Below are 22,724 nucleotides of genomic sequence, written 5' to 3'. Positions count from 1 at the left end.
CGTACCCATCCTCTGATGGCTACTTTCAGCAGGATAATACACCATGTCACAAAGCTCGAAATTGGTTTCTTGAATATGACAATGAGTTAACTGTACTAAAATGGCACCCACAGTCACCAGATCTCAACCCAATAGGGCATCTTTGGGATGTGATGGAACGGGAACTTTGTGCCCTGGATGTGCATCCCACAAATCTCCATCAACTGCAAGATGCGATCCTATCAATATAGGCCAACATTTCTAAAGAATGCTTTCAGCACCTTGTTGAATCAATGCCATGTAGAATTAAAGCAGTTCTGAAGGCCAAAAGGGGTCAAACACAGTATTAGTATGGTGTTCCTAATAATCCTTTAGGTGAGTGTATACATCATGTCACCTTGTAATGTGAAGCAGTAGACTATACTTAATCTAGATGATAAGGTTGACAATACATTAAGGACATCAATAAATAGCTGCTAGAGTAACTTTGTCACAAAAATAATCCTTTAAATCAATTTGTAGCACGAAGGGTTTTATATTGGCTCACTAGATTCCTGAACAGTGCAGTTTAGTTTACAGAAATGTTTTCGGTGGACTGGGGTAGGACTTTTGAAAGTATTCAGCTGAATGTATTGTTCATGAGGAATGTTAAAGTTCAGTGTAAACAGTTCCTCATGCCTAGTCGGATGTGTCACTTTTGAGCATCTCAACACTCAAGGAATATTTAATGAAACTATTAGTACTCAACATTTATTGTTACATTTTTTTGTCTTAAAGGTATTGTGGAGGATTTTCTTTTTCCGGGTGGATCATCAAGACTATTGGTCTTCCTAGTTGTCAATCAGGAGTATTGCCCAATTGCATTTTTTTAAAAAGTGGAGAAGGCGGTTCTTTTCTAAAATTTGAGAAAATCTTCTACTACACCTTTAAATTAAAAAAATATATCCGTTCTTCTCTTAGGACAACTGTGACTAATTTTTTTATCCACTCAAATGTTGACTCCCAGGTGAAAAAGTAGTACACTTCCATAGTGTATTTAAAGTGCTTTGTTTTCACACACTAATTTTGTTCTTAATATACTAAAAATGTATCTTTAGTACTTCTTAAGATCTTCTTAAGATTATCTAAGTGTACTTCACTGTGCTATTTTGAGACAACATGAACAAAAATGCACTTTTACCATACTATCTCTGTATTAAAAAATGTTTTTAGTTAACACTTGTATCAAACTTGAACTCAACTTTCATACAAAGATGGATTCAAGTTTACTACAAGTGGTACCTAAATACATTTTTTAAATACATTTTTAGCACATTTTAGTTCATATTTATAGTGTCTCAAAATAGCACAGTGAAGTACACTTAGATAATCTTAAGAACATCTTAAGAAGTACTAAAGATACATTTTAGTATATTAAAGCGTAACTAAACCCCTGGTCAGAGCCTGACTCCGCCCACTGGCAATATTTGAAAAATGCAAGAAAAGTGTGCAGATCCCAACAGAGATAGAGGGGACGAACTAAGCTCGTACCAAGTGCGTGGTGAGATCGTAACAAGGGCGTGGTAAGCTTGAACCTGCTTATGTCACGAGTCATTTTTTGGACCCAACATCCAATAGGAAAATTCAACTGCAGTAGCCACCGTTCAACCTGAAGAGGGCAGCACTCAGACGTTTTTACACCATATATTGTTGTATTGAAACACTTTATATCCAACTGTCAAAAAACTTACTAAAATCAATGAACACCACTAATAAACCATCATTCTTACAGATCAGTAACTAAAAAAAGTTGGATAGGGTTTAGTTACTCTTTAAGTATAAAAGTAGTGTGCGAAAGTAAAGCACTTTAAGTACACTATGGAAGTGTACTACTTTTTCACTTGATACAGTCGTATGCAAAATTCGGGTACACCTGACAGTTTCCATGATTTTTTATTTATACATATTTGGGTGTTTGGATCAGCAATTTCATTTTGAGCTATCAAATAACTGAAGGACACATATTTCAGTAGTGAAATAAAGTTTATTGTATTAACAGAAAACGTGCAATATGCATCAAAACAAAATTAGACAGGTACATACATTTGGGCACCCCAACAGAAAAATCACATCAATATTTAGTAGAGCCTCCTTTAGCAGAAATAACAGCCTCTATGTTTCCTATAGCCTGTAATGAGTGTATGGATTCTGGATGAATGTACTTTGGACCATTCCTCCTTACAAAACATCTCCAGTTCAGTTGGGTTTGATGGTTGCTGAGCATGGACAAGCCCGCTTCAAAATCACCCCACAGATGTTGAAGGTCTGTGGACTGGGATTGCCATTCCATAACATATCAGAATGTACGTGTTCCTCTGCATAACTGCCAGAGTAGGTTTTGAGCAGTGTTTTGGGTCATAGTCTTGTTAAAATATCTAGCGCTGGCGTAATTTAACTTTGTGACTGATTCCTCAACATTATTCTCAAGAATCTGCTGATATTGAGTGGAATCCATGCGACCCTTATCTTTAACCAGATGGCCAGTACTGGTACTGGCCACACACAGACCCACAGTATGATGGAACCTACACTAAATTTTCCTGTGGGTGTTTTTCTTGGAAAGCGGTGTTCTTCTGCCACAAGCGTAACGCCACTTGTTATGACCAAATAACGCAATCTTTGTTTCATCAGTCCACAGCACCTTATTCCAAAATGAAGCTGGTAGTCCAAATCTGCATTTGACACTATCTGCAGCAAGTTGATGTTGTAGGTCTTTGGAGGTGCTCTGTGGGCTGTTTTTGACTGTTCCCACCATCCTTCTCCTTTGCCTCTCCAATATTTTACATGGCCTGCCACTTCTGCCCAAACTTTTGCATACGACTGTATAAGCTGAAAAAGTATGTATTTTTTGACAGGTATTGGAAGCATGTTGAATACACATGTAAGCAACAGACAACAACAGTGTTCTTTAAGATTTTTAAGACTCATATCTGTGGCATCCCTAGTCCTGCATTCAGGGGGAGAGTTGAGGAGTTTTATTCTCATCTACTTTGTCTGGGATCTCAAACTCCTTAATTTGAAAAGCAAGACAATATTTCAAATAAACCATCAGCCTTCAAATAAACATCACACCTACATACACACCCATTACACACACACTGGCTCACTAACCCTGTGTGTGAAAAACACACCTGTACAGTATGATAACATGAGGGGGTATAGCTCAGTGGTAGAGCATTTGACTGCAGATCAAGAGGTCCCCGGTTCAAATCCGGGTGCCCCCTTTATTTCAGATCACTTTAGATGTCAAAGTGGCTGTTTCACGGACAGGGCTTAAAGGATAACATCACCTTTTTTCAACATTTTACTATGTTCTTACTGTAACTTAGACGTATTAATAAATATCTATCTTTTTTCAATGCATGCACTTAATCTTTGTACAGCGCGTCTTGACTGTGTTGGCATTTGGCCTAGCCCCATTCATTCCTTGGGATCCAGGCAGGGATGAATTTATAAGCCACCACACTTCCATGTTTTCCTTATTTAAAGACTGTTAAATGAGCAGTTAAACAAGTAAGTATTGTGGCACAAAATAAAACAGTGATTTTTTAAGCAGATAAAAAGTGAGAACTATATTGTATGACAGAAGAGCACTTAGTTTGCAGCACCTTGGGTGCAGTAATATTTACGGAGCGAAATGGGGAGTAGTCAGGAGTGATGATGTTACTGCGCGCCGAGGTCAAAATGCTGCAAACTAAGTGCTCTTCCGCCATAAAATATAGTTCTCATTTTTTATTATCTTGAAAAATCGCCACGTTTTATTTTGTGCAACCATACCTACTTGTGCAACTACTCATGTAACAGTCTTTAAATAGGGAAACATGAAATTGTTTGGTGGCCTCCAAATTCATCCTCGTTTGGACCTAATGGGGCTAGGCTAAATGCCAACACACCCACAACGCGCTGCGCAAAGATGAAGTGCACACACCGAAAAAAGATTGGCATGTACTAATTCATCTAAGTTGAGGTAAGAACATATCAAAATATTGAAGAAATGTGGTGTTTTCCTTTAAGCCTAGTCCTAGACTAACTTAAATGTTAGTGTTGTGTTGATCAAAAACAACCTGCTTTGGCATATCTTAAAATATATCAGTGCAGGTGCTGTGTCCCAAGATGTATTAATTCATTTAAGTTGAGGTAAGAACATAGTAAAATATTGAAAAAATTTGGTGTTTTCCTTTAAGCCTAGTCCCAGACTAACTTAAATGTTAGTGTTGTGTTGATCAAAAACAACTTGCTTTGGCATATCTTAAAATATATCAGTGCAGGTGCTGTGTCCCAAGATGCACACCAGTAATGTTTATTTATAAATCATGTTTCCCTGTCCGGGAAACCACCTAAAAGACCGTTTATTAACAGGTTTAACAAACAAGTTTAGAGATAACACATGAAAAAAATAACCTAAAATCTTTCATAATGATTTTATAACATGTTTATATACCACATTTCACCTTGAAATGTGAAGCAGTAGACTAATACAGAAGTTAATGTTAACAAGACCTTTAATATCAAAAGTATCAAATGACATTATTAAATAGCTGCCACTTAGTAACTTTCTTACAAATAAATCACCCTTTAAATCAATTTGTATCATGAAGGGTTGGAGTAAAGTACTGAGATGATGCACTTCACAACATGACATAAACGGTTTTATATTGATTCAATAGATTCCTGAACAGTGCAGTTTAGTTTACAAAAATGTTGTTGGTGTACTGAGGAAGGACTTTTGAAAATATTCAGCTGAATGTATTGCTCATGAGGAATGTTAAAGTTCAGTGTAAACACAGTTCCTCATGCTTAGTCTGATGTGTAACTTTTGAACATCTCAACACTCAAGGAAATGTTTTAATGAAACTATATCATGTAAGCTGAAAAGGTGTGTATTTTTTGACAGGTTATTGAGAGCATTTTGAATACACATGACAGACAACAACAACAACAACAATGTTCTTCAAGAACTTTAAGACGCATATATGTGGCGTCCCTAGCCCTGCATTAAGTGAGAACTTTTATTACTTTGTTTGATTTGTGTCTTCTTTAAAGAAATATAGGCTATATACAATTTTTAACAGTAAACAGTGCCTTTGTGGGTCATTAAAAAAACTATTCTATACAAAGATAGGTATTATTGTATCTGTCCCTCAGCCATTTTGAATACTGATGTTCCCACTTTAATAGGCCCAGTAGTCAAGTAGCACATAAACTAAATACTAAAGAAATAAACTAAAATACAATAACAGGCTAAAATATGAGGAGTATTAATCACATCTCCTTTGCCTGGGATCTCAAACTCCTTAATTTGAAATAAACCAACAGTCACACCTACATACACACCCATTACGCACACACTGGCTCACTAACCCTGTGTGTGAAAAACACACCTGTACAGTATGATTTCGTGAGGGGGTATAGCTCAGTGGTAGAGCATTTGACTGCAGATCAAGAGGTCCCCGGTTCAAATCCGGGTGCCCCCTGATTTTGTTCACAACATCTAAAGAGCTAATGAAACCTTTAATAATGGCCTGAAAACCAAAAACAAAGCCTTAAATCAACACCGGCCATGAACCAGTAGCCTTCCGTGAATTTCTTCTCCTCTTTCACACAAATGTAAAAGCAGTATATTTAGTAAGTTTATCTAAAATCAAATAAATACAAATTAAAATGCATTTGATATAGCCATAAATCTTTTCTACTATTAGCCCAAAAGCCAGAACCTAGTTATCTCAGTTACAAAAGCATTGTGAATGTAATAACTAATGGATAATTTATTGTTCGATTCTGAATTAAGATGGTATGTAGATCCAACTGTCATCAAATGTAATAAGATTGTGTGGTGACAGTTTGTGTTTTAATTATATATACATAGTCATATGAGATCAACCAGGTGAACTCCCTTTAGAAACAGCTGAGTTCATTTTGCTGTTAAGTTAATCTCTAATAAAAACAAACAGTTTTTTCTCCCTTACAGTGTTTTAATATTTTTGTTTTAGGGCATTCTGCCCATATGCACATTGAACGTAATTGGAAATTATTTAATGGCAAATGCACAAGGGGTTTTCCAAATACATCCTCCAGGGGGCGCACGTGAACTCTTCTATGTGCTGTTCAACATGCATGTCTTAAAGGATTAGTCCATTTTCTTTAAAAAATCTGGATAATTTACTCACCACCATGTCATCCAGGGTGTTGATGTCTTTCTTTGTTCAGTCGAGAAGAAACCGTGTTTTTTGAGGAAAACATTCCAGGATTTTTTCTCATTTTAATGGACCCCAACACTTAACAGTTTTAAAGGACTCTAAAACGATCTCAAACGAGGCACAAGGGTCCCATCTAGCGAAACGATTGTCTTTTTTTGCAAGAAAAATAAAAAATATGCACTTTTAAACCACAACTTCTCATCTTCCTCTGGTTCTGTGAGGCGCCAGCGCGACCTCACGTAATACGTCATCACGTCAAGAGGTCACAGATGACGTATTGAAACTACGCCCCAGTGTTTACAAGTGTGGAGAAAGCGGACCGTTCCGATGTTGTTGTATGTCAAATGATAATAATTGATGTCTTTGTGTCAGTTTATTGTTTAAAATGGTCCGCAAATGTGCGTTTCATATATGTAACACGTGACCTTTCCACTGCATTACGCAATTACGTGAGGTCACACAGCCGGAGGAAGAAAAGAATTTGTGGGTTCAAAGTGCACATTCTTTATTTTTCTTGCCAAAAACGACGTTTTCGCTAGATAAGACCCTTAAGCCCCGTTTGAGATCGTTTAGAGTCCTTTGAAACTGCAATATTAAACTGCATTAAAACAGTGTTGGGGTCCATCAAAGCCCATTTAAATGAGAAAAATCCTGGAATGCTTTCCTCAAAACATAATTTCTTCTCGACTGAACAACGAAAGACATCAACATTTTGGATGACATGGTGGTGAGTAAATTATCTGGATTTTTTTATAAGAAAATGGACTAATCCTTTAATAAACTCAATAAAAATAGATTTTTTTTAAATGTAGGTGTGCTACAGATTTAAAAACTGGAACACCAGAGACAGTACCCATTGATATACACTGTGGCCATTAGCAAAACAAAAGCCACAATGCAAGCACACCAAATAGATGTCTAGGTAGTTGGTCTGTAAAAGCATGTGTATTAGCATAAGAGTCTATATGGGGAGGAGAAAGTTTATCACCTGAATGGCCAGTGAACTCAACTACTGTGTGATATGATAATGGTGTAAAATGGGTGTAAAGTGTTCTGTTTTTTGTTGTAAAAACACAAGACTGTTTTTTAGCAGAGATTTTAATTTGTACAAAACAGTTTTGTACAAAATTCTCTAAGAAAACATACTTTATCCAGTCCACTTTCAAAAATAAAATACATAAACACTTTGTTCCTTTCAGCATGCAAATAACTGTACAACATACACATACCAAATCCCTTTAAATACTTCAAGTAATGCTTGGTCAATAGCTTAGTGGCTCAGCACGAATCAATACAGGCCTGTGAACCGTCGGCCTCCTCACATCAATGTCTGTAGACAACTACTCCGCTTGTAAAGCGGAGCTGTCTTGTAAAGCCATTTGCTTTACAATGCCAGAAGTGAATGCTTAATACAATGGCAGCAACACACGGGCGTCATGATCAGACCAGATCATTTAAGTTCATTTCACAAGTCTTGTAATGTAAACATGTCATGTTAAAATCTGGACCTCTAGAACGGAGTCATGGACACGCACACGGACAAACATTCTCGCTCACACACGGCGTTCAAGCTTTATCCTGGATCAGAACCAAGGTGAAGATGAATAATACATGTCCTCCAGGGTTAAGTATTTACTCCGAGCAGCGTGCTGCCCAGATGGAGGCACTGAGAGTTGGGTAAAAGTTTAAGTGAGCCTCATCTCTCTCTTTCACCGGTTTAAGTGGTTTTCGAAGCACAGATGCTGGTTTAGTTTGCCACAACACGAGAGCGCATCCAATCTAGACTCGCCGGTAAACTGCAGAGTAAAAGAGAATATGTGGTTATGGTTAAAAGTTTAAAAACATGAAGTACTCAAAACACCTGCATATGGGTCATTCTACAAAAAAGGTGGAAATGCTTGTCCCTTGCTTTTGCAGACGACTTAATCATTTAATTTGACCCAATAATCCCATAATGATAAATATTTAATAAATATAGACTCTCCTTAAAATGATGAGAGAGTTTATTTATTTAATTTTCTTTTTTTTTCCTTTTTTTTAAATGTCTGGTCCTGAAAATTGCCCTGTCCCTTTGATCATACATGGAAGTTGAACTGTGAACTTATTATTTAAAACTATGTTTTTTATAAAACAAATCTAATTTACATTTACCTTTAACCCTGTATGAATTTACTACAACACTGAACTGGTAAAAAATACACTATTAATATGAATAATATCAAATAAATATTTGTCCCCCAAATTTATGTCATTGGTGTTACCCTACCCAAAGCACTTTTATTTTGAAACAATGCATCAGCTCTTTGAAGTTATTCATGGGTCAAGAGGTCAGTAAAAGAAGTGCAGTGGAGGAAGGCAAAAGGTTTTTTAGATGTCTTACCTTATTTGTCTAAAATATCATGATATATCTAAGAATTTTGAGATAAGATTTTTTGGATGTCATTAGTGTTACTCTTTTTTTATAGCTGGGAATGTTAAGATCTTTACATAAAAATACATTATACTGAATTAGTATGTGATTGTTACATCTCTGATGAAATAGCACATGGCTAACGGCACCTATTTTGTTAAAATATTCATTTTGTTCTGTAAATTGTCAGTGGTGTTACCATCATTGGTGTTACCGTCATTAGTGTTACTTCTCTAATGAGTACTTTCTAAGCACTATTCCTTTAACTGACCAACATAAAAGCATAAAAAAAAACAAGATGAAAAATTTTATGAAAGTTTGTAATTTTTATCATATTCATTATCTATTATTATATTCTAATTTTGTCATTGGTGTTACATTGTGTCATTGATGTTAAACCAAGTTTTGGTGTTATGAACGCATTTTCTTGTACTTTGTAGTAATATTTTGTTGTTGATATGGGATGTAAGTCATTGTTGATAATTCAGTCTTTGCATCAAAGCCTTTTTGGTTGAATATTTTTGTTTTTGTTGGTTTTAAAGAAAAAAGTCAAACTGAGAATCAAATAATTTCATCCAATACTGGGTAAAGATGAAGAATTTAATTAAACAAATATTAATAATCAATTATTTTTCTTGCTGTTATCATTCCTCTACTCAACCTTTAACTAAATACACAAGCTGTAATGAGAAAAAATATTTAGTATCAACATTAATGTTGTTTAAATCACAGGTAACACCAATGACAAATAAATGACTCATGGATTCTTTATTAAAATGTATTAAAAAGTTAAAAATAGATTAAGCTCCCCGTTTTGCGGATTCATAGATTTGACAAGTTAATTAATGCTATTAAAGAAGTTTTGGGTATGTTAAAAGAAGAAGTTCATTTAAGCAAATTTCCATCACCCGAATTCCACCTTTTCTGTAGAATGACCCATATATACATGGATATACATCCAAATAGCTATTGAAACAAACATACCCCTCTCCAGTAAGAGCACAGCAGGCCTGGACATGCCAGGAGCGGGCGTTAAGCGAGCTGAGCGTTAAACATTGAGAAATCTCGGCGGCCGACATGCTGTTTTTCATGTCTTGCTTATTCGCCAAAACCAGCACAGATGCGTCCTGAAGATCCTGTGTGGATGATAAAGCAAGAGAATGAATGAAACAGAAATGACGTGAAGTTATGCAATCAGATCACAAGCATACCAAAGACACAAGATTCCTATCATGAAATATTTAGATCTAAGCAGCTGAATGCAAACCGACCTCATGTGCAAGCATGCGATGCAGTTCCTCTTTATTCAGTGTCAAACGCTCTCGATCAGTGCTGTCAACCACCATAATGACGATCTGTTACATAAAGCGAGATAAGTTCAAGTTAGATACCGAAATGTCCTTGACCAAATGTCCTTACACATCATTTTGTACCTACACAGCAATTCATATCAGCAAAGTATGCATGTTGTAGATACACACCTCTGTGTTACAGTAATACGAGTTCCAGGTAGCCCTGAGACTGTCCTGGCCACCAATGTCCCAGACGAGAAAGCGTGTCTTCTTTACAGCAATCTCCTCTACGTTGCTGCCAATTGTGGGAGTAGTTTGTACCGCTTCTTTAGTTAAACTAGAAAGAAGCAGAACGAGAAAGCATAAATTACAAAGGTCCAACAAATTCACAAATCAACCAAAAGCGGCATGTACTGGGTTAATAAAGCACAACTGACAGACAAATATTTCTATTTTAGGAAAACGTAAAACCTAAATATTCAGAAAAAGCTAAATTGAATCAAATATCAACCTAATAATTTAAGTATGAAACCATTTCATTTCGTTTTTACTGTGATCAGAACTGGATAAAGAAAATAAAAACACTTACAACTGGTAGAGAATGGTTGTCTTGCCAGCGTTGTCCAAACCGACAATAATGACTTTGTGTTCTAAAAATAAGAGAAAGGTGAATGTCAGTGAAAACAAAACATGTTTTAATCTCATGTTTGGTGTTCATGACCCGGCCAGCTGATAACATCAACTTTAAAGCCCTCACCAGAGTCATACAGTTTAAGTTCAAAACAGTTCAGAGAAATTGGGCACACAAGTGTAGAATAACAATAGATAAACGTAGAAATCATTTGATCTTTGAACTTAACAGGCTGAATGTACTAAAACTTATCTGAGGTGTGCTGACAGTACAGAACATTTAGACTTGCATAAACATTAGAGAAAAAGTCACAATGTTTTCAATCTGTAACAGTTATAGTATTTCTAAATCAATTTAAGGGACACGGTGTAAGTTAAAGTGTACAGCGTGTCCTGACGTTTCTCAATGTTTGTGACATAATGTTGCCTGCTGTTTTGTATGATCTTTTAACTAATCTGAACTTTTCACTACAACAAGAAAAACCCGCTATAGCTATAACAAAGTCACTTTAACTTATCGTTTAATTTGATTGACTTGAAATGACTCGACATACTTTGTATAATAAAATATACAATAATGAACCGAAATCTTCTTTGTATCTATTCAAGTGGATAAAGTGTAACAAAAATGTATCCTCTTACCTCTATCCCCGAACACAGTCATCAGTTTGGCGAACAGCAACCCCATTTCTGAAGACAGTCGATTTGAAAGGATTTTAAAGGCCAATAAGAGCGATTTTTCTTTTGAACTTAGCCTCCTTGGGAATCTTGATTGTGTATCCTTTGACCGAAACTTCAACGTTACCGTTAAAACAATAACGTTAGATCGGCGATATATCAAATGATCGGTGTCCGATTTCTTGTCACTCCTTATTGTAAGTGTATTAAAGCTTGTGTAAATGTTACTCTATTCGCCGTTAAGTAATCGACCAGTATATACAGATCCCCCGTTTGCTGTATAATATAAACCCAGGGCCTGCCTGACTACGGAATCTCGTCGTGTTTTTTGTGGGCGTCTGTATATTTAAACGACGAGTAATGACGCAGAGGACACGTCACGAGCGACAGGAGCAGTCGAAACGACCGCCCTTATTGGACGCCTATGATGATGACGCAAATTTTGTACCGTTTCTTTTGTCCCTATTTGGAACGGGGCGGGGCTTGGTTTGGTGTGTCTGTTCTCGGTGTGGTTTTATTTTCACATAACAGGGGAGTTTTATGAGGATGTAACACGAAAGGTAAATTAAATGTAATGAGAAAGTAAAAGGGAACCCATGGGATTCCCTGAAGTTTTCTTAAGTTTCCAGCAACAACTAACGATCACGCCCTTTATACCATAATAACGTTTCTATTACATTGAAAACAAACGTTTAACTATAAATCTTAATTTAACACACAATGAAGACATTGATTTTCTACATTAATAACCTTAGTCTATAGTATTTTTAAAATTATTATTATTATTAATAATTGCATTTTTGTTAAACATTACTTATTCTATGGTATCTCTGTAACCGACCTCCCAAGCTCTTTATGAACCTCTATGAACTCTGTAACAACAACAGATCAATATCTATAGAAGTGGTTCTCAAACTGGGGGTCCTGAGATGGTGTCAGGGGGGGCCCCAGTTTTATGACATTTTATAAAATACATTAAGTTATCTTGAATTCTGTGTAATGAAACCTCAGAAAAATAAGGTTAGTAACTAACAGCACTACATTGTATATTTTAAAAAGTTTTGGTTCATTCAAATTTTATATTTTACAATGTTTTATGCCATACATTTTCTTTGGGGGGGGGCCACGAAGGGCACAAGTGGGGGTCACTGTACACAAGGGGGGGCCGCATGCCGAAAAAATTTGAGAACCACTGATAAGGGTACAAATGTGACCCAGTTTGTGATTTACTGTTTTTTTTTTACATACAATCCTACATTTAATATTGACCGAGTAAGGTCAAAGATTGAAATCAAAGATGTTCCAATCACATCTAGCTTATAAGACTTTAACCTGGACTTCAGAATGACATATGTGTTTTTTTCCCCAAAAAAGCACAGTCAGATATTAATAATTGTTACCACATCACTACCACTTGTGGAAACCCAGCATTTGAATACTTGGAATGTTTGGTATTGTGTTAAGGTTTTTGTTCCCTTTGACTGATATGATCAGACCATGATGAGTTTCCTGTTGTGACGCTCTATGTTATGCTACTTCACTAGGCTGAATCACGTTTCACGTAGGACGATTTTTAAACATCAAATTTGACAGTGTTAGCAGTTTTGTTACTTGTAAAGTAGCAAGAATGACTCAAATGTCAGCTGCCACCGGAAGCACAGAAATGTGCAGGGTGCATGGTGGAAATGAACATTGCATGAGTGTGGTTAAATGTTATTTACACATCTGTGAAGGCTGCTTTTGTTGCCGTTATTCATGTAGCATGCACCACCTGTGATGAAAAAACTGTTGCTTGTTCCATTTTTATGTCTGTTATTCAATACAAAACAAGAAAGGCATTTTTTTCTTTGATATATATGCAATTATGATATTTTGTGTAAAGTAAACCAACAATATATAAATCAACACATCAGATTTGCTCTGATTAGTTTATCACAGTTTGTTTCCAAATACTGTAATTTACACATTAAGCACATTTTACAACTGCAAACTCTTCTTGGGATTTTGACTGTAAACCAGGATTACCCCCATAAATAAGAGGTGATAAACATCTTTTCATTTCTGTCTCACACCCTGTTGTCTGTTTCCTGCATTGTTTCATTGTCCCTTCCTTTTTGTTTTCTGCCTGACCCCCCACCACCAAATATCTTTCTCACCCTGTCTTCCCCCATCACTTCACACCCTTCACCCTCTATTTATCACTCCATCATCCCTTCTTCTCATGTTTCCCACAAGTCATTTGTTAATCTGTCTCTCTCTCTCTCTCTCTCTCTCTGTCTACATTATGAATCCTACAACTGTGTATAGCTCAATGGTTGAGCATTGCGTTAGCAGTGCAAAAGGATATGGGTTGAACCGAGTAAACACACACATACTGATAAAAAACGTATCTTGCAGTGGTGACTCGTGACTGCTCTTCTGAGGGGCGCAAATTCAAAATAAGTAGTGTCATGTGTGTTGTCTGTGTTTTCAAAATATGTGTTCTGCGCATCGAGTAATCATATGTGCATTCAAAATAAGTGCCCGCTGCACACGCGTCAAAACCATCCATGACAAAAGAGACGCTCACGTTCACAAACTACACGCAAGACACTCCCTTAACCCTCATAAGCCCCTATTTCCCTGTATATGTTAGAGTTCCCTGGGGGTAAAATGACACCAGAAATTAAAAGGGTGATTACAAAAAATATATACATTTTTAATGATACAAATAATATATCTTTTTTTTTGTATACTTTCCATCTATACAATAATGCTGTGTTTTGGGAGATATGAAGTACTTTTGTACCTGTTTACCACTAAATTTCTCAACTACACCATTAGCTTGCCTGTAAAATATTAAATTTGTATGAAAAATTCACATAAATTATCTAAATTTGATTTATATTGTTTTTAGACATTGATCTAGATGTTATGTGTTGAATTCGGCCATTTGGTGTTAAGAAAGAAAAAAAACAGCAGATCTCCCATATGACCCATTCATTTTACTGGATGTGGCCAACTGCCCAACATCAATACTTTAGTGAAACATTTTGTGAATTTATGTTTTTATAAACATTAGAAAGGTCAAGAAAAATTCAAATGATTTCAAATAGTAGAATTTTTTGTAGTTTTTGATGCATTTTGAAATGTCTGTTTTTACAAAATGCCACAGAAATTTGACTAAATGTAAGTGTGTGTGTGCCTGTCTGTGTTTGTTTGTGTGCACGTGCTTGTGACTTTGTCTTTTTGTGTGTTGCTTTATGTGTGTGTAAGTTTTACTGTGTCTTTGTGCGCACGTGAGTCTGTGTTTGTGCGTGTGTGTGGCCACGCACACACCTGTGTGAGCATTTTACATCTTTGTTGTGCATCTGTGGCTGTTTTTTGCCAAATTCTATCAAAATGCTCTCTGTGGCAATCATACCTTTGTGTGTTTGTGTGTGTGTCTGTTTGTGTGCTATTGAGCATGTATTTTCTATGTAACATTTGTGCTCTAGTACCAGGCCTACCTTTCTGTGTCAAAATTTTCAGATTTATTCTGGATGCATTGATTTTATTTAATGAATAACAAGAAAAAAAAAAGATTGTTTTGCATTTCCCATTAATTTCAAGTGGGGTCATTTTTACCCCCAAAGGGCCTCTTTTGATGATTTTTTTTACACCTCTTTACCGAATCAAGCCCAGTTTTTTTATATGAATCTTGACAGATAATCTGGAAAAGTCACAAAATCTTATTTCACTGAGCTGAAGGGAACCATGGTTTTTAACTAAATAAAAGTGGCTTGGGGGTAAGATTGACCCCAAGGGACTTATTAGGGTTAAGAGTAAACTCTGATTACGCATGAGACTATGCGTAATCTGGCAAACACGTAATGCGTAATCTGGCGTCTTTTTTATCATAAACCCTTTAGACACATCTGCAGCAGTCACTTATTTTGACAAGACACGTGATGCACATAGGTTCACTCGACCCGCCGAACACATATTTTGAAATTACGAACCACACATGACGGGTTACATACATGTTATGACGCACTTCGCATCGTGCACCCTCGAAAAAAGAAGTCACCTGATATCTTGTAATGCAGGTCGCTTTAGACAAAAGCGTCTGCCAAGTGCATACATGTAAAATAGGAACAGCACAGGAAACAGTTGATCCAGATCAAAATTTTTAATTAAAATATGAATTTATCCACAGATTAAAAACAAAAAAATGTAAAGTGGAGCTACAATCAGGCACCAAAGAATACATTTTTCCTTATATTTTGAAACAATTGCGATAATGCAACAATAACGTTATTTAGTAAGCTATCTACTTGTATATTTTGCGAATTTTATCATTTTAAAACATAGCTGAGAGTAAAAAGAGGCTCAAAGTCATTCTTTCTCGCTCTTTTCTCGCTCGCTCGCACGCACGCACACACACACACACACACAATCCTGGCTTATAAATTGGCCACAGAGATAACAACACATAAAGCAGTAGCAAAGCATGAGTTTGGCAGTTTGATATTGACTGTGTGTGTGTGTGGATTAAAGTGTATGCATATGTAAGTGTGTACATCCAGTGTATATTTGGCAATCACGCTGTAAAGTGAATCCTTAAACTGGCATGCAATAAACATTGCAGGTTTATTTAAAAGTAACAATGTAGACTACCTATCACGCACAATAATGCTTTGCACTGAGTTAAGACAACCCACTACGGTTATAGTGGGCGTGGCCTGATGAAAAATTCTGGCACTTGTAATTGGTTGACTTGTGTGACTGACGCGCACATAAGGCAGAACATGTTTCTAATGGCAGTGGTACTTAAGCGGCAAATGCTGAAAGCCCTTCAACAGGCACAGATGACAGAACTGTATACAATCAACACAAAACTATAACCTTTTCCAATTTCACAGTAACCTGTGTTAGACTTTAGCAGTGGTCTCAAATGTTTGGACAGATATTTAGCTTTAATATAGTTGTCTCTCGGAGAGGTATCTAATTTTGCATATTAGCCTTTTATAAATGGCAGCAGATCTGGATTAATGGTACACATTGTTAGCCCTATTAAACTATAGTATGTGATTGAGCACCACAGCGCCCCTCCTAGGTTGGAAGAATAAACAGCAGCGGTGGAGCTCTGAAGAAACTGAGGCTTTAAACAGGACAGGCCTTTTGAGTCTTAATAAATAAAATAAATAAAAGAAAATAACATTGGCACGCTCTGCAGTGGTCTGGGAAACAAATGTTGGGACACCCCAAGACCTTTGTGTATCAGAAAAACCCTGTTTAAGACTACAGAGGACGCACACACACCCAACCATACATTCACTCACCCACACATACAAATGCAATATTTTGGTTATACATTCTGAATCATGTTTAATGCTCAGCAAGAACGGTTACTAACCTCATAATGATTAGGAGTCATGCATTTCTATACAAAAAAAGTAATAAAGACGAATTTAAAACTGAGGCATTCCTACTAATCCTCCTCAAAAAACAGGATTAAACTAAATTTGTAATGGCTGAAAGCTTTTTTTTTTGAGTAATGCGAATGTTGTGAGTGTTTGCTGTACAGCGTTTGTCAAAGATCGTGTGTTTCTCTGGGTTGTAAACAGATCCAAATAATTTCTACATAGTGTCAACTCCTCACCCACCCCTCGCCCCTCTATTTATGATATTCTCCTCTGTTTCAGGTAAACCTGGTCTAGCGGATATACACATCTCTGCTCCACTCCTCCTGGTTATGGTTACGGCCCGTTGTAGCTCCGCCCCCTTCTGCATCCTGACAGTAACGCTCTCTCAGCTTGCCCCGTCCACGCTGTTGCTGACTGGACGGCGGTGGGACCACGTTGAGGTTCTCCTGATCGGGTTCCGCCCCTTCGTCTTCCCAAGAGGCCTGGCGAGGAGCATGGTGGGCAGGATTTAGTCGGTAACGGCATGGGTCTGGTTCCTCGTACGGATCGGTCTCCATATCATCGGTGTAGGCGGAGTCGCGGCTGCCTTGGGTCTCCGAATCGAACGTGTCTTGCCGTGACAGACCCCGCCCCCCGGTTTGCAACTGACTGCGTGACGAGCGCAGTGGCTGCTTTCCACCCAAATCGCTTTGATAGTCTTGGAGACTTCCACGTTCAGGCCCTTCCCTCTTCTGTTCTCCATGCACCAGGAATGGCCCCTACAACAAGCCACGCCCCCAAAACACACCAGGCCAACGTGCATGCAGACACACAAAACAGAGCAAGCAGCATGTTAATACAGTTCCTTTAAAAGTTAATGTAACTAGTAACTCAGTATAATATAAGAAATTAGTGTGTAACTTGCATACATTAAAACAGAATCCTCACACATGCATTAATTAGACAAAGACATGCGTATTTCATTGCATTATTATGTTTTTTGGTTGGACAAGGCTATAACTTTTGCTATGCAACGCCTCATATTTAACCAGCAGTGAAATCTATTGACCATCCTAGATATGCATTATTCAGTTTAAGCGATAAATATTATTAATCAATTTAAAATACAAAAATATGTCAGATTTTTTCAAAACTGTAATGCACCTGACAAATTGATTTTAAAGCATAAGGCACATAAACGCTCACAGCATTGATAAAAAAACAGCAGCACACGCCCTCTGGTGGTCATATTAAATACAGTGGTAAATGTGAGTGTTATTTTGCTAACAAAAATGAAATCATCTCATATTAGATCATCCAGTAAAATGATTAGTATTTATATGTTTTAGGTGATAAATCCACTTTTATGAAAAGAGCATCTGCAGCTTTGGTCTCCAAGGCAACCATTTAAGTGTGGAGACTCAGCAGATGGATTCTCGTATCCTCTTGCTCCGAATACAGAGGCACAGTCGTGAAAACCACACACACACATTGGCAGGCACTGATCCATCCCCTGTCTCCCTCACACCCGCTAAACACTTTCTCACATTCTGTCTCTCACTGATGCACACGGACATGCGAACGCACACTTTAATTTAACTTGTGTAAACATCATCGGCGTCAATGCACGTACATTAGCCCCGTTAGGATTTCGGCTCGGTGTTAATAGGTTATCAGAAAAGAGAGCGTTTTCAGGGCTGGTGCTATGGCAACCTGGAAGAGGGTAGCGATCTGAACTACGTTTCCCAGACAACAAGAGTCCAGTAGGTGTATTAAATGCAGGAAGGGGGTGATACGTGTGTGTCTTTGGTGAACTGTTGCATGCAGGGTGAGCTCAAAATGATGTTGATCGTGGTGTGCATGTGGGGTTGTAATATAAAATATCTTTCGCATATGTTTGTGTGTGTTTCTATATCGATCAGTGTGTCAAAGGAGAGGAGCAGAGACCGATAAAATTACAGTCGGCCATTTCTCGCTTGAGCAGCCGTTGTTGGTTTTCTGTGATTTTGCTGCCCCTGTAGATGGGAGACTGGTTCAGGACCCTTCCCTTCCCAATAATTCTGGCCCCGCCTTAGAGGGCGTGTTCCTCTTCCCCTGCTGGGGAGCCATCGAGGAGCTCCATGTTGCGACGGAGGGAAGTTAGCACCTGTACCTGCAGGTTAGAGACGGGTTCAGGCGAGGCTGCGAGGGCGGCTGTGGCCATAGTGCGGTTGAGCAGAGGGTTGGGTGGGTTGCTGCTAGGGGGGTGAGTAGCTTTCCAATACGCCTCCAGATATTCAGCCAGGTGCTCACATGCATCCTCCAACTGATTCTCATCTAATGTTATGTCAAAAAGCTCCTAAAAGAAAGAGAAAGAGAGAAAAGGAGATTTGCTGGGCCTATTTTTTTAATCTGACACTGTGTCCGACAGGCAAATTTACTGCAAAATATGCTTCTCAGAGAAATATAAAAAGTTCACTGTGATTGGGTGGATGCTAACCTTGTAAGATATATAGATATTTGTATAGCAACATTCCTTAAGTGTAACATTTTAACATTCTTCGTTATCATAATAAGCATTTAATTCTTTCCCCGCCAGCGTTTAAAAAAAAAAATGCCAGCATTTTTTATGATTTTCACAAAGTTTAATGAATCCAGAAATTTTCTTCTTTAAACACAGTACTGTGCAAAAGTCTTAGGCCACCACCACCAGACCTGTTGTTTTAAAAGTTTTAATGTCCATCCATATTTATTTTTCAATCTATTTTATTAAGATACAAACAGAAAATACAAGAAATATGTACAAAAAAATTAAAAATAAATTTTCAGGACTAAATGTCTTATTTAGGCATCGTCTGTGTTTAGTGTGACCTCTCTTGGCACTAAACACATCTTGAGTGTTTTTGAGCAGAATGAAGTAAAAAGACTAATTTCTTTAAAATTAGAATTTAATTTTTTATTGTTTAAGAGATCCTGCAGTTTCCTGCTATTGCTCAAGTTAAAAGGGAGTTTACTCTAAAAACTTGACACATCACTTTACATTTTTATAAAGTTTTAATACTATATACACATTTTTTGTATTTTCTGGATGTATTCTATTAAAGAGAGTGAGAAACAATTATATATGATCACTGTAACATTGTAAAAACAACAAATCTATTTGTGGCATGGTGGCCTAATGCTGCGTTTACACCAGCCGCAGTAGAGGCGGCAAGAACATGTTATTCGCGCGTAGTTGGATGCTTGAACATTTGAGTTTACTCGCTTCATTCGCGCGTGAAAGCTGTGTGTAAAATTCTAGTGATTCGAGACAATCACGCAGAAATTCGCGTCATGGGAGGGGCTTCTGCGACTCTGCTCGCTTCCTGTAATCACGTCACTACTACAGCAAGGTCCTGATTGGTTAACGCTAAACGATTAATCGAAAAAGAATCACGATCTCGATTCATACATATATGCGATCTTCATTTAAAATGACGGCGATTCACTTTCATATACAGCATTTCCCTGTATTCAGATTCTGCGTTTACGTGTTCACGTATTTACATTACAATCCAAGAATATCAGTCAAACTTGCTAACACACACTCGTATACAGGGTAAAACCAAACCCTATTCTTTCACCAATCAGACCAGATCGTTTCTTTCCTCTCTCTCATCTCATTTGCGGCGTTTCGCTGTCACTCGCGTGACGTATAACAAGGCGGCAGACCTAAACACAGTCGTTTACTTGGTGGATTTGGAGCGGCAATTTTCACAAAAAAAGAGAGGATAAACGAGCGTCATTGTGGAAAATCCTGGTAGCGAACGCCGAACGGAGAAAGTGAAGATGCAACAACATTGGTTCCGAAAGAAGGCAAGGAAATTATTTACCTCAGGACCTTTCTAAATCGGAAGGCTGGAACCTCCGGAGGTCGCATATGCAGGCTGTATACGTCATCGTTCATTTGAGTTAACGGAGCATTACATTCGCAAGTCATAAACATACTTCAACAATTTATTATTAAAGGAATAGTCTACTCATTTTCAATATTAAAATATGTTATTACCTTAACTAAGAATTGTTGATACATCCCTCTATCATCTGTGTGCGTGCACGTAAGCGCTGGAGCGCGCTGCAACACTTCGATAGCATTTAGCTTAGCCCCATTCATTCAACGGCACCAATCAGAGTCAAGGTTAGAAGTGACCAAACACATCAACGTTTTTCCTATTTAAGACGAGTAGTTATACGAGCAAGTTTGGTGGTACAAAATAAAACGTGGCGCTTTTCCAAGCGGATTCAAAAGAGGAACTACATTTTATGGCGTAATAGCACTTTTGGGAGTACTTGGACTCGGCGCAGTAACACCCTCCCTCTCACATTATGAGAGGGAGAAGGGGAGGGGACTTTTCAGGCGAGTCGAAGCACTCCCAAAAGTGCCACCACGCCACAAAATACAGTTCCTCCTCCAAATCCGCTTAGGAAAGCGCTACGTTTTATTTTGTACCACCAAACTTGCTCGTATAACTACTCGTCTTAAATAGGAAAAACGTTGATGTGTTTGGTCACTTCTAACTTTATCTCTAAATGGTACAATTGAATGAATGGGGCTAAGCTAAATGCTATCGAAGCGTCGCAGCGCGCTCCAGCCCTTACGTGCACGGACACAGATGATAGAGGGATGTATCAACAATTCTTAGTTAAGGTAATAACATATTTTAATATTGAAAATGAGTAGACTATTCCTTTAACTAATAATATTAGTCATCTTTATAACGTTAATTGTTAATATTCTGAAATTATGATGCGCAGCTTAGAAATGCGACCTCCAGAGCCTGCAGCCTTCAGATTGAGAAACGGTCTCTGTGTCACTGCCACAAGTTCCCCAATAGGAAGAGATTTTAGCACGAGGGGAACATTGTTAAATGTCTGCGTTTCTCTCTGATGCCTCAAAATGTTGATCGTTTAGTCTTTTAAAGGTTTAACGTGATTTACATTTTAGCTTGAATCGTGCAGCCCTAGTTAACGCAGCGCGGAAATCCGCCGAAGTTCAGATTTTTTAACTCACGTGTTTCCCACGGAAAACCCTCAATTCACAGGATGCCTAATCGCGTCTTTGCATTGACTAACATGTAAACCATCATTTTTTGGCATGCCGCCGCTACCGCGGCTGGTGTAAACGCAGCATAAGACTTTTGCACAGTATATATAAACATACAATTTATCAAATGAAAGAGCAGACCCTCTGCTTTCAACAACAACAAAAACAGTTTAATTCTATCTTCATTTGTTCTCAAACATGAGTAGGTTTTTTAAAAACACCAAATTTTGAACAAAAAGCTGAAATAATTGCATTTTTGTAAAGGACTTTTATTGGAGATCAGATTTAGAGCCAAGAGTATTTACTGCTTTTGAAAACATGGATGCTTTAGTGTTTTATAAGTTGGGTAAGACCGCCATCTAGTGGACAATAGTGGAAATATGGATTGCCGTAAAAACTTGTCATTGGCAGGGAAGCGTTTTCCCTTAACTCTTTACTGCACCATTGATGAGTTATCTTGTCAATTAAGAGAAAACATTTACATAAAAAAACGTGTCATTGAAGAATTTTCATGTTAATCTGCAATACTGCGATTATCCATTACTTACCCAATTTATGAAAAACTGAAGCCAAAATGCTATTTACAAATTTTAAACTATATATTTTTACAATTGTTCTGCATCTTATCTCTAACAAAATTCCTTAACAAAAATCCAATTATTTCAGCTTTTTGCTAAAAAAATATTTTTAAAGACAAACATTTAAAATCTATACCTATATTTAGGGGTCAAGCCCAGAATGGGCGAGACCCCTATTGGGATTGTTAGGGGTCAAGCCCAGAATGGGCGAAGACCCCTATTGTATCCGTTAGTTTTCTTTTTATAATAATAATTATTATTATTCCTCCGCCATTGCGGTCTATGGCAGCCCATAGAACCGTACGTAGGAAAGTTATGAAATTTGGCACACTGATAAAGGACAGTCCAATGTGTCCCCATAGCAAATTTGGAGTCTCTATGTCTAACCCGCTAGCGCCACCAACAGTCCAAAATTGCACTTACGTTTTTGCTTATAACTTCTGACCCGTACGTCCTAGAAATTAACTTCTTGTTTCCTCTGATTCCTTGGCTC

General features: G+C 37.6%; 2 protein-coding genes and 2 non-coding genes across 7 annotated transcripts in view; 2 read left to right on the top strand and 2 right to left on the bottom strand.

Annotated features, from left to right (window-relative positions):
- Positions 1 to 3,170: 3,170 nt before the first annotated feature.
- trnac-gca (transfer RNA cysteine (anticodon GCA)) lies at positions 3,171 to 3,242 on the top strand. Its single transcript has one exon. It is a non-coding gene; the product is annotated as a tRNA-Cys (tRNA).
- Positions 3,243 to 5,420: 2,178 nt separating this feature from the next.
- On the top strand, positions 5,421 to 5,492 carry trnac-gca (transfer RNA cysteine (anticodon GCA)). The gene has a single exon. It is a non-coding gene; the product is annotated as a tRNA-Cys (tRNA).
- Positions 5,493 to 7,300: 1,808 nt separating this feature from the next.
- arl5c (ADP-ribosylation factor-like 5C) lies at positions 7,301 to 11,576 on the bottom strand. The gene is made up of 6 exons (XM_055194295.2): positions 11,190 to 11,576; positions 10,507 to 10,567; positions 10,107 to 10,254; positions 9,897 to 9,980; positions 9,610 to 9,761; positions 7,301 to 8,011 (listed from the first exon to the last, which is right to left on the bottom strand). Exons 1-6 carry the CDS (start codon positions 11,233 to 11,235, stop codon positions 7,963 to 7,965), a joined length of 540 nt encoding a protein of 179 aa, XP_055050270.1. The 5' UTR covers positions 11,236 to 11,576; the 3' UTR covers positions 7,301 to 7,962.
- A 3,784-nt stretch (positions 11,577 to 15,360) lies between these two features.
- The window catches only part of cacnb1 (calcium channel, voltage-dependent, beta 1 subunit), a 41,069-nt gene continuing 33,705 nt past the window's right edge, over positions 15,361 to 22,724 (bottom strand). For 3 of the 4 annotated variants that reach the window (XM_055194286.2, XM_055194287.2, XM_055194288.2), the window contains 2 exons: positions 18,744 to 18,929; positions 15,361 to 17,370 (listed from right to left, as the gene is read on the bottom strand). In XM_055194286.2, the coding sequence (XP_055050261.1) occupies positions 16,903 to 17,370; positions 18,744 to 18,929 (654 nt within the window). In that variant the 3' untranslated portion in view covers positions 15,361 to 16,902. Of the gene's footprint in view, positions 18,930 to 22,724 lie in introns of all 4 variants that reach the window. The other variant, XM_055194289.2, reaches the window with a different exon arrangement.

The sequence above is a fragment of the Misgurnus anguillicaudatus genome, chromosome 19 (genome assembly GCF_027580225.2).
Source record: "Misgurnus anguillicaudatus chromosome 19, ASM2758022v2, whole genome shotgun sequence".
NCBI lineage: Eukaryota > Metazoa > Chordata > Actinopteri > Cypriniformes > Cobitidae > Misgurnus > Misgurnus anguillicaudatus.
This window is presented reverse-complemented; position numbering and strand designations above follow the sequence as displayed.